The sequence below is a fragment of the Crinia signifera genome, chromosome 3 (genome assembly GCF_055691185.1).
Source record: "Crinia signifera chromosome 3, ASM5569118v1, whole genome shotgun sequence".
Lineage (NCBI taxonomy): Eukaryota > Metazoa > Chordata > Amphibia > Anura > Myobatrachidae > Crinia > Crinia signifera.
Genome location: NC_139219.1, coordinates 333,235,172 through 333,247,654, shown reverse-complemented (window position 1 = coordinate 333,247,654; position 12,483 = coordinate 333,235,172). Strand labels below are relative to the sequence as shown.

At 60.0% G+C, this 12,483-nt stretch overlaps 1 protein-coding gene across 12 annotated transcripts in view; it reads right to left on the bottom strand.

Annotated features, from left to right (window-relative positions):
* Positions 1 to 12,483, bottom strand: part of DTNB (dystrobrevin beta) — a 266,225-nt gene that overhangs the window by 14,197 nt on the left and 239,545 nt on the right. For 6 of the 12 annotated variants that reach the window (XM_083178923.1, XM_083178909.1, XM_083178915.1 and 3 more), the window contains 2 exons: positions 1,474 to 1,630; positions 1,140 to 1,256 (listed from right to left, as the gene is read on the bottom strand). In XM_083178923.1, the coding sequence (XP_083035049.1) occupies positions 1,140 to 1,256; positions 1,474 to 1,630 (274 nt within the window). The remainder of the gene's footprint in view (positions 1 to 1,139; positions 1,257 to 1,473; positions 1,631 to 12,483) is intronic. The other 6 variants (XM_083178912.1, XM_083178916.1, XM_083178919.1 and 3 more) reach the window with 1 other exon arrangement.

Below are 12,483 nucleotides of genomic sequence, written 5' to 3'. Positions count from 1 at the left end.
AGAGAGATAGCGTCACTCATTCATCCATCCATCCATCTCCCATTCCACCTCCCAATGTCATTCTCAGCTGTGACAGAGAGATAGTGTCACTCATTCATTCATCCATCTCCCATCCCACCTCCTGATGTCATTCTCAGCTGTGACAGAGAGATAGCGTCACTCATTCATTCATTCATCTCCCATCCCACCTCCTGATGTCATTCTCAGCTGTGACAGAGAGAAAGCATCATTCATCCTTCTCCCATCCCACCTCCCGATGTCATTCTCAGCTGTGACAGAGAGATAGCGTCACTCATTCATTCATCCCTCTCCCATCCCACCTCCCGATGTCATTCTCAGCTGTGACAGAGAGATAGCGTCACTCATTCATTAATCCCTCTCCCATCCCACCTCCCGATGTCATTCTCAGCTGTGACAGAGAGATAGCGTCACTCATTCATTCATCCATCTCCCATCCCACCTCCTGATGTCATTCTCAGCTGTGACAGAGAGATAGCGTCACTCATTCATTCATTCATCTCCCATCCCACCTCCCGGTGTCATTCTCAGCTGTGACAGAGAGATAGCGTCACTCCTTCATTAATCCCTCTCCCATCCCACCTCCCAATGTCATTCTCAGCTGTGCCATCGAGAGATAATGTCACTCATTCATTCATCCCTCTCCCATACCACCTCCCGATGTCATTCTCAGCTGTCACAGAGAGAGAGATAGCGTCACTCATTCATCAATCTCCCCATTCATCCATCCCCAAGTTAGTGGGTATTGAGTCTAGTTCAGATCACTATTAGGCTCGTTTCGCTATTCACAAAAATGTGGCCGCAGTCCAGGGCCGGGGTGGGACAACGATGGAGCATGACTCTGCTATTGAGGTGAGGACAACGTTGTGGTGGCACAGTCCAGGTTACACCTTGGGGCCAGTCCTGTACCTCGCTCGGCCCTGGTCTGCATAACAACCGCAACATACTGCTGGGCCCTGGGTGTAGTCACACAGGATTACACCTGGAGGGCCGGTGATGCTGCAGAGTTAATGCGGAACGCGTGGGTCCCAGGTGGTGTATTAGATATGCAGGACACATATCCCTCCCAGAACGCTGGGATGCAGCTTATACAGGGAAGCAGAGTGTACAGGGATTAATACCTGAGGGTAAGCAGGCTGGACACCCACCTGAGTGCAGCTCCTTCACCAGAGAAGACATGGTGTTAGTGATGGAATCGGCAGCCACTAGTAAATCACTACGAAGGTTCCTCCGGGTACCTGGAATACACAGACGTCCTCTTACACAGGCTGGTCCGTCACCAGTAACAGCACTGGGCATCACTAATCTCAGTTGTCAGAGCTAGACTACAGGAGGATGCACATTGTGTGGCCCTTACTAGATGCACAGAGCGGGGGCCACACTAAGGTGCAGTGGCATTGATTCTCACTCTCCTCTCATGCAGTGCTACCGGTCACATCACTGGCAGACACCTACCGTGTGCAAAAGCTTCCTGTACATCCCCTAGTCCGGCTATGGAGTCCTGAGGAGCGTGGGTAGGTGTGGAACCAGCTGACGTGGAGCGGACTGGCATGGGCATGGAGCGGTTGGCACCATGACTTGGCGAGGAATGAGGAGATCCAGCTACTTGAGCCTAGAAAACAAACATCTAGGCTGTGATAACAATGTGTGCGATTACTAGCCACAGTTATATTGGGGCAGCGCGGACGGTGTAATGGTGTATGGGGCAGCGCGGACGGTGTAATGGTGTATGGGGCAGCGCGGACGGTGTAATGGTGTATGGGGCAGCGCGGACGTTGTAATGGTGTATGGGGCAGCACGGACGGTGTAATGGTGCATGGGGCAGCGCGGACGGTGTAATGGTGCATGGGGCAGCGCGGACGGTGTAATGGTGCATGGGGCAGCGCGGACGGTGTAATGGTGTATGGGGCAGCACGGACGGTGTAATGGTGTATGGGGCAGCGCGGACGTTGTAATGGTGTATGGGGCAGCACGGACGGCGTAATGGTGTATGGGGCAGCGCGGACGGCGTAATGGTGTATGGGGCAGCGCGGACGGCGTAATGGTGTATGGGGCAGCAGGGACGGCGTAATGGTGTATGGGGCAGCAGGGACGGCGTAATGGTGTATGGGGCAGCGCGGACGGCGTAATGGTGTATGGGGCAGCGCGGACGACGTAATGGTGTATGGGGCAGCGCGGACGGCGTAATGGTGTATGGGGCAGCGCGGACGGCGTAATGGTGTATGGGGCAGCGCGGACGGCGTAATGGTGTATGGGGCAGCGCGGACGGCGTAATGGTGTATGGGGCAGCGCGGACGGCGTAATGGTGTATGGGGCAGCGCGGACGGCGTAATGGTGTATGGGGCAGCGCAGACGGCGTAATGGTGTATGGGGCAGCGCGGACGGCGTAATGGTGTATGGGGCAGCGCGGACGGCGTAATGGTGTATGGGGCAGTACGGATGGTGTATGGGGCAGTACGGACGGTGTATGGGGCAGCGCGGACGGCGTAATGGTGTATGGGGCAGCGCGGACGGCGTAATGGTGTATGGGGCAGCGCGGACGGCGTAATGGTGTATGGGGCAGCGCGGACGGCGTAATGGTGTATGGGGCAGCGCGGACGGCGTAATGGTGTATGGGGCAGCGCGGACGGCGTAATGGTGTATGGGGCAGCGCGGACGGCGTAATGGTGTATGGGGCAGCGCGGACGGCGTAATGGTGTATGGGGCAGCGCGGACGGCGTAATGGTGTATGGGGCAGCGCGGACGGCGTAATGGTGTATGGGGCAGCGCGGACGGCGTAATGGTGTATGGGGCAGCGCGGACGGCGTAATGGTGTATGGGGCTGCACGGACGGCGTAATGGTGTATGGGGCAGCAGGGCCGGTGTAATGGTGTATGGGGCAGTACGGACGGTGTAATGGTGTATGGGGCAGCAGGGATGGCGTAATGGTGTATGGGGCAGCGCGGACGGCGTAATGGTGTATGGGGCAGCGCGGACGGCGTAATGGTGTATGGGGCAGCGCGGACGGCGTAATGGTGTATGGGGCAGCGCGGACGGCGTAATGGTGTATGGGGCAGCGCGGACGGCGTAATGGTGTATGGGGCAGCGTGGACGGCGTAATGGTGTATGGGGCAGCGCGGACGGCGTAATGGTGTATGGGGCAGCGCGGACGGCGTAATGGTGTATGGGGCAGCGCGGACGGCGTAATGGTGTATGGGGCAGCGCGGACGGCGTAATGGTGTATGGGGCAGCGCGGACGGCGTAATGGTGTATGGGGCAGCGCGGACGGCGTAATGGTGTATGGGGCAGCGCGGACGGCGTAATGGTGTATGGGGCAGCGCGGACGGCGTAATGGTGTATGGGGCAGCGCGGACGGCGTAATGGTGTATGGGGCAGCAGGGACGGCGTAATGGTGTATGGGGCAGCGCGGACGGTGTAATGGTGTATGGGGCAGTGCGGCCGGTGTAATGGTGTATGGGGCAGCTGGGATGGCGTAATGGTGTATGGGGCAGCACGGACGGCGTAATGGTGTATGGGGCAGCACGGACGGCGTAATGGTGTATGGGGCAGCACGGACGGCGTAATGGTGTATGGGGCAGCACGAACGGCGTAATGGTGTATGGGGCAGCACGGACGGCGTAATGGTGTATGGGGCAGCACGGACGGCGTAATGGTGTATGGGGCAGCACGGACGGCGTAATGGTGTATGGGGCAGCACGGACGGCGTAATGGTGTATGGGGCAGCACGGACGGCGTAATGGTGTATGGGGCAGCACGGACGGCGTAATGGTGTATGGGGCAGCACGGACGGCGTAATGGTGTATGGGGCAGCGCGGACGGCGTAATGGTGTATGGGGCAGCGCGGACGGCGTAATGGTGTATGGGGCAGCGCGGACGGCGTAATGGTGTATGGGGCAGCGCGGACGGCGTAATGGTGTATGGGGCAGCGCGGACGGCGTAATGGTGTATGGGGCAGCGCGGACGGCGTAATGGTGTATGGGGCAGCGCGGACGGCGTAATGGGGTATGGGGCAGCGCGGACGGCGTAATGGTGTATGGGGCAGCAGGGACGGCGTAATGGTGTATGGGGCAGCAGGGACGGCGTAATGGTGTATGGGGCAGCGCGGACGGCGTAATGGTGTATGGGGCAGCGCGGACGGCGTAATGGTGTATGGGGCAGCGCGGACGGCGTAATGGTGTATGGGGCAGCGCGGACGGCGTAATGGTGTATGGGGCAGCGCGGACGGTGTAATGGTGTATGGGGCAGCGCGGCCGGTGTAATGGTGTATGGGGCAGCGCGGCCGGTGTAATGGTGTATGGGGCAGCAGGGATGGCGTAATGGTGTATGGGGCAGCACGGACGGCGTAATGGTGTATGGGGCAGCACGGACGGCGTAATGGTGTATGGGGCAGCACGGACGGCGTAATGGTGTATGGGGCAGCACGGACGGCGTAATGGTGTATGGGGCAGCACGGACGGCGTAATGGTGTATGGGGCAGCACGGACGGCGTAATGGTGTATGGGGCAGCGCGGACGGCGTAATGGTGTATGGGGCAGCGCGGACGGCGTAATGGTGTATGGGGCAGCGCGGACGGCGTAATGGTGTATGGGGCAGCGCGGACGGCGTAATGGTGTATGGGGCAGCGCGGACGGCGTAATGGTGTATGGGGCAGCGCGGACGGCGTAATGGTGTATGGGGCAGCGCGGACGGCGTAATGGTGTATGGGGCAGCGCGGACGGCGTAATGGTGTATGGGGCAGCGCGGACGGCGTAATGGTGTATGGGGCAGCGCGGACGGCGTAATGGTGTATGGGGCAGCGCGGACGGCGTAATGGTGTATGGGGCAGCGCGGACGGCGTAATGGTGTATGGGGCAGCGCGGACGGCGTAATGGTGTATGGGGCAGCGCGGACGGCGTAATGGTGTATGGGGCAGCGCGGACGGCGTAATGGTGTATGGGGCAGCGCGGACGGCGTAATGGTGTATGGGGCAGCGCGGACGGCGTAATGGTGTATGGGGCAGCGCGGACGGCGTAATGGGGTATGGGGCAGCGCGGACGGCGTAATGGGGTATGGGGCAGCGCGGACGGCGTAATGGTGTATGGGGCAGCAGGGACGGCGTAATGGTGTATGGGGCAGCACGGACGGCGTAATGGTGTATGGGGCAGCAGGGACGGCGTAATGGTGTATGGGGCAGCGCGGACGGTGTAATGGTGTATGGGGCAGCGCGGACGGTGTAATGGTGTATGGGGCAGCGCGGACGGTGTAATGGTGTATGGGGCAGCGCGGACGGTGTAATGGTGTATGGGGCAGCGCGGACGGTGTAATGGGGTATGGGGCAGCGCGGACGGTGTAATGGGGTATGGGGCAGCGCGGACGGTGTAATGGGGTATGGGGCAGCGCGGACGGTGTAATGGTGTATGGGGCAGCACGAACGGTGTATGGGGCAGCGCGGATGGTGTAATGGCGTATGGGGCAGCGCGGACGGTGTAATGGCGTATGGGGCAGCGCGGACGGTGTAATGGCGTATGGGGCAGCGCGGACGGTGTAATGGTGCATGGGGCAGCGCGGACGGTGTAATGGTGTATGGGGCAGTACGGATGGTGTATGGGGCAGTGCGGCCGGTGTAATGGTGTATGGGGCAGCGCGGACGGTGTAATGGTGTATGGGGCAGCGCGGACGGTGTAATGGTGTATGGGGCAGCGCGGACGGTGTAATGGTGTATGGGGCAGCGCGGACGGTGTAATGGTGCATGGGGCAGCGCGGACGGTGTAATGGTGTATGGGGCAGTACGGATGGTGTATGGGGCAGTGCGGCCGGTGTAATGGTGTATGGGGCAGCGCGGACGGTGTAATGGTGTATGGGGCAGCGCGGACGGTGTAATGGTGTATGGGGCAGCGCGGACGGTGTAATGGTACATGGGGCAGCGCGGACGTTGTAATGGTGTATGGGGCAGCGCGGACGGTGTAATGGGGTATGGGGCAGCGCGGACGGTGTAATGGGGTATGGGGCAGCGCGGACGGTGTAATGGCGTATGGGGCAGCGCGGACGGTGTAATGGTGTATGGGGCAGCACGGACGGTGTAATGGTGTATGGGGCAGTACGGATGGTGTATGGGGCAGTACGGCCGGTGTAATGGTGTATGGGGCAGCGCGGACGGTGTAATGGTGTATGGGGCAGCGCGGACGGTGTAATGGTGTATGGGGCAGCGCGGACGATGTAATGGTGTATGGGGCAGCGCGGACGGTGTAATGGTGTATGGGGCAGTACGGATGGTGTATGGGGCAGTACGGCCGGTGTAATGGTGTATGGGGCAGCACGGACGGCGTAATTGTGTATGGGGCAGCAAGGACGGCGTAAGGGTGTATGGGGCAGCACGGACGGCGTAAGGGTGTATGGGGCAGCACGGACGGCGTAATGGTGTATGGGGCAGCACGGACGGCGTAATGGTTTATGGGGCAGCACGGACGGCGTAATGGTGTATGGGGCAGCACGGACGGCGTAATGGTGTATGGGGCAGCACGGACGGCGTAATGGTGTATGGGGCAGCACGGACGGCGTAATGGTGTATGGGGCAGCACGGACGGCGTAATGGTGTATGGGGCAGCAAGGACGGCGTAATGGTGTATGGGGCAGCACGGACGGCGTAATGGTGTATGGGGCAGCACGGACGGCGTAATGGTGTATGGGGCAGCACGGACGGCGTAATGGTGTATGGGGCAGCACGGACGGCGTAATGGTGTACGGGGCAGCACGGACGGCGTAATGGTGTATGGGGCAGCACGGACGGCGTAATGGTGTATGGGGCAGCACGGACGGCGTAATGGTGTATGGGGCAGCGCGGACGGCGTAATGGTGTATGGGGCAGCACGGACGGCGTAATGGTGTATGGGGCAGCGCGGACGGCGTAATGGTGTATGGGGCAGCACGGACGGCGTAATGGTGTATGGGGCAGCACGGACGGCGTAATGGTGTATGGGGCAGCACGGCCGGTGTAATGGTGTATGGGGCAGCAGAGACGGCGTAATGGTGTATGGGGCAGCACGGACGGTGTATGGGGCAGCACGGATGGTGTAATGGTGTATGGGGCAGCACGGATGGCTTAATGGTGTATGGGGCAGCACGGAAGCGTAATGGTGTATGGGGCAGCACGGACAGCGTAATGGTGTATGGGGCAGCACGGACGGCGTAATGGTGTATGGGGCAGCACAGACGGCGTAATGGTGTATGGGGCAGCACGGACGGCGTAATGGTGTATGGGGCAGCACGGACGGCGTAATGGTGTATGGGGCAGCACAGACGGCGTAATGGTGTATGGGGCAGCACGGACGGCGTAATGGTGTATGGGGCAGCACGGATGGCGTAATGGTGTATGGGGCAGCACGGACGGCGTAATGGTGTATGGGGCAGCAGGGACGGCGTAATGGTGTATGGGGCAGTACGGACGGTGTAATGGTCTATGGGGCAGCACGGACGGTGTATGGGGCAGCACGGACAGCGTAATGGTGTATGGGGCAGCACGGACGGCGTAATGGTGTATGGGGCAGCACAGACGGCGTAATGGTGTATGGGGCAGCACGGACGGCGTAATGGTGTATGGGGCAGCACGGACAGCGTAATGGTGTATGGGGCAGCACGGATGGCGTAATGGTGTATGGGGCAGCACGGACGGCGTAATGGTGTATGGGGCAGCAGGGACGGCGTAATGGTGTATGGGGCAGCACGGACGGCGTAATGGTGTATGGGGCAGCACGGATGGCGTAATGGTGTATGGGGCAGCACGGACGGCGTAATGGTGTATGGGGCAGCAGGGACGGCGTAATGGTGTATGGGGCAGTACGGACGGTGTAATGGTCTATGGGGCAGCACGGACGGTGTATGGGGCAGCACGGACAGCGTAATGGTGTATGGGGCAGCACGGACAGCGTAATGGTGTATGGGGCAGCACAGACGGCGTAATGGTGTATGGGGCAGCACGGACGGCGTAATGGTGTATGGGGCAGCACGGACGGCGTAATGGTGTATGGGGCAGCACGGATGGCGTAATGGTGTATGGGGCAGCACGGACGGCGTAATGGTGTATGGGGCAGCAGGGACGGCGTAATGGTGTATGGGGCAGTACGGACGGTGTAATGGTCTATGGGGCAGCACGGACGGTGTATGGGGCAGCACGGACGGCGTAATGGTGTATGGGGCAGCACGGACGGCGTAATGGTTTATGGGGCAGCACGGACGGCGTAATGGTGTATGGGGCAGCACGGACGGCGTAATGGTGTATGGGGCAGCACGGACGGCGTAATGGTGTATGGGGCAGCACGGACGGCGTAATGGTGTATGGGGCAGCACGGACGGCGTAATGGTGTATGGGGCAGCAAGGACGGCGTAATGGTGTATGGGGCAGCAAGGACGGCGTAATGGTGTATGGGGCAGCACGGACGGCGTAATGGTGTATGGGGCAGCACGGACGGCGTAATGGTGTATGGGGCAGCACGGACGGCGTAATGGTGTATGGGGCAGCACGGACGGCGTAATGGTGTATGGGGCAGCACGGACGGCGTAATGGTGTATGGGGCAGCACGGACGGCGTAATGGTGTATGGGGCAGCACGGACGGCGTAATGGTGTATGGGGCAGCGCGGACGGCGTAATGGTGTATGGGGCAGCACGGACGGCGTAATGGTGTATGGGGCAGCACGGACGGCGTAATGGTGTATGGGGCAGCACGGACGGCGTAATGGTGTATGGGGCAGCACGGCCGGTGTAATGGTGTATGGGGCAGCAGAGACGGCGTAATGGTGTATGGGGCAGCACGGACGGTGTATGGGGCAGCACGGATGGTGTAATGGTGTATGGGGCAGCACGGATGGCGTAATGGTGTATGGGGCAGCACGGAAGCGTAATGGTGTATGGGGCAGCACGGACAGCGTAATGGTGTATGGGGCAGCACGGACGGCGTAATGGTGTATGGGGCAGCACAGACGGCGTAATGGTGTATGGGGCAGCACAGACGGCGTAATGGTGTATGGGGCAGCACGGACGGCGTAATGGTGTATGGGGCAGCACGGACGGCGTAATGGTGTATGGGGCAGCACAGACGGCGTAATGGTGTATGGGGCAGCACGGACGGCGTAATGGTGTATGGGGCAGCACGGATGGCGTAATGGTGTATGGGGCAGCACGGACGGCGTAATGGTGTATGGGGCAGCAGGGACGGCGTAATGGTGTATGGGGCAGTACGGACGGTGTAATGGTCTATGGGGCAGCACGGACGGTGTATGGGGCAGCACGGACAGCGTAATGGTGTATGGGGCAGCACGGACGGCGTAATGGTGTATGGGGCAGCACAGACGGCGTAATGGTGTATGGGGCAGCACTGACGGCGTAATGGTGTATGGGGCAGCACGGACGGCGTAATGGTGTATGGGGCAGCACGGATGGCGTAATGGTGTATGGGGCAGCACGGACGGCGTAATGGTGTATGGGGCAGCAGGGACGGCGTAATGGTGTATGGGGCAGCACGGACGGCGTAATGGTGTATGGGGCAGCACGGATGGCGTAATGGTGTATGGGGCAGCACGGACGGCGTAATGGTGTATGGGGCAGCAGGGACGGCGTAATGGTGTATGGGGCAGTACGGACGGTGTAATGGTCTATGGGGCAGCACGGACGGTGTATGGGGCAGCACGGACAGCGTAATGGTGTATGGGGCAGCACGGACGGCGTAATGGTGTATGGGGCAGCACAGACGGCGTAATGGTGTATGGGGCAGCACGGACGGCGTAATGGTGTATGGGGCAGCACGGACGGCGTAATGGTGTATGGGGCAGCACGGATGGCGTAATGGTGTATGGGGCAGCACGGACGGCGTAATGGTGTATGGGGCAGCAGGGACGGCGTAATGGTGTATGGGGCAGTACGGACGGTGTAATGGTCTATGGGGAAGCACGGACGGTGTATGGGGCAGCACGGACGGCGTAATGGTGTATGGGGCAGCACGGACAGCGTAATGGTGTATGGGGCAGCACGGACGGCGTAATGGTGTATGGGGCAGCACAGACGGCGTAATGGTGTATGGGGCAGCACGGACGGCGTAATGGTGTATGGGGCAGCACGGACGGCGTAATGGTGTATGGGGCAGCACGGACGGCGTAATGGTGTATGGGGCAGCACGGACGGCGTAATGGTGTATGGGGCAGCACGGACGGCGTAATGGTGTATGGGGCAGCACGGACGGCGTAATGGTGTATGGGGCAGCACGGATGGCGTAATGGTGTATGGGGCAGCACGGACGGCGTAATGGTGTATGGGGCAGCAGGGACGGCGTAATGGTGTATGGGGCAGTACGGACGGTGTAATGGTCTATGGGGCAGCACGGACGGCGTAATGGTGTATGGGGCAGCACGGACGGCGTAATGGTGTATGGGGCAGCACGGACGGCGTAATGGTGTCAAAGGAAGTACGCAACGGGCTTCGCAGCACTCATACCCGTCTGAGTCATATCACATCCGAGAGTAACAGCCAGACAGAGAGGGTACAGAGCCCAGCACACAGGTGTACACTGTATAGATGCATTCTGATAGCCACATCCCACTACCCTGTGACCCCCACCTGCTGTCTGACATCTATCACTACCCTGTGACCCCACCTGCTGCTGCCTGACATCTATCACTACCCTGTGATCCCCACCTGCTGCTGCCTGACATCTATCACTACCCTGTGACCCCACCTGCTGCTGCCTGACATCTACCACTACCCTGTGATCCCACCTGCTGCTGCCTGACATCTATCACTACTCTGTGACCCCACCTGCTGCTGCCTGACATCTATCACTACCCTGTGACCCCACCTGCTGCTGCCTGACATCTACCACTACCCTGTGACCCCACCTGCTGCTGTCTGACATCTACCACTACCCTGTGACCCCGACCTGCTGTCTGACATCTACCACTACCCTGTGACCCCCACCTGCTGTCTGACATCTACCACTACCCTGTGACCCCCACCTACTGCTGCCTGACATCTATCACTACCCTGTGACCCCCACCTGCTGCTGTCTGACATCTAGCACTACCCTGTGACCCCACCTGCTGCTGTCTGACATCTACCACTACGCTGTGACCCCACCTGCTGCTGCTGCCTGACATCTACCACTACCCTGTGACCCCACCTGCTGCTGCCTGACATCTATCACTACCCTGTGACCCCCACCTGCTGCTGTCTGACATCTACCACTACCCTGTGACCCCCACCTGCTGTCTGACATCTACCACTACCCTGTGACCCCCACCTGCTGTCTGACATCTACCACTACCCTGTGACCCCCACCTGCTGTCTGACATCTACCACTACCCTGTGACCCCCACCTGCTGTCTGACATCTACCACTACCCTGTGACCCCCACCTGCTGTCTGACATCTACCACTACCCTGTGATCCCACCTGCTGCTGCCTGACATCTACCACTACCCTGTGACCCCACCTGCTGCTGCCTGACATCTACCACTACCCTGTGACCCCACCTGCTGTCTGACATCTACCACTACTCTGTGACCCCACCTGCTGCCTGACATCTACCACTACCCTGTGATCCCCACCTGCTGCCTGACATCTACCACTACCCTGTGACCCCCACCTGCTGTCTGACATCTACCACTACCCTGTGATCCCACCTGCTGCTGCCTGACATCTACCACTACCCTGTGACCCCACCTGCTGCTGCCTGACATCTACCACTACCCTTTGACCCCACCTGCTGTCTGACATCTACCACTACTCTGTGACCCCACCTGCTGCCTGACATCTACCACTACCCTGTGATCCCCACCTGCTGTCTGACATCTACCACTACCCTGTGACCCCCACCTGCTGCTGCCTGACATCTATCACTACCCTGTGACCCCCACCTGCTGCTGTCTGACATCTACCACTACCCTGTGACCCCACCTGCTGCTGTCTGACATCTACCACTACGCTGTGACCCCCACCTGCTGCTGTCTGACATCTACCACTACCCTGTTATCCCACCTGCTGCTGTCTGACATCTACCACTACCCTGTGACCCCACCTGCTGCTGTCTGACATCTACCACTACCCTGTGACCCCACCTGCTGCTGCCTGACATCTACCACTACCCTGTGATCCCACCTGCTGCCTGACATCTACCACTACCCTGTGACCCCCACCTGCTGCCTGACATCTACCACTACCCTGTGACCCCACCTGCTGCCTGACATCTACCACTACCCTGTGACCCCCACCTGCTGTCTGACATCTACCACTACCCTGTGACCCCACCTGCTGCTGTCTGACATCTACCACTACCCTGTGACCCCCACCTGCTGCTGTCTGACATCTACCACTACCCTGTGATCCCACCTGCTGCTGTCTGACATCTACCACTACCCTGTGACCCCACCTGCTGCTGTCTGACATCTACCACTACCCTGTGACCCCCACCTGCTGCTGTCTGACATCTATCACTACCCTGTGAC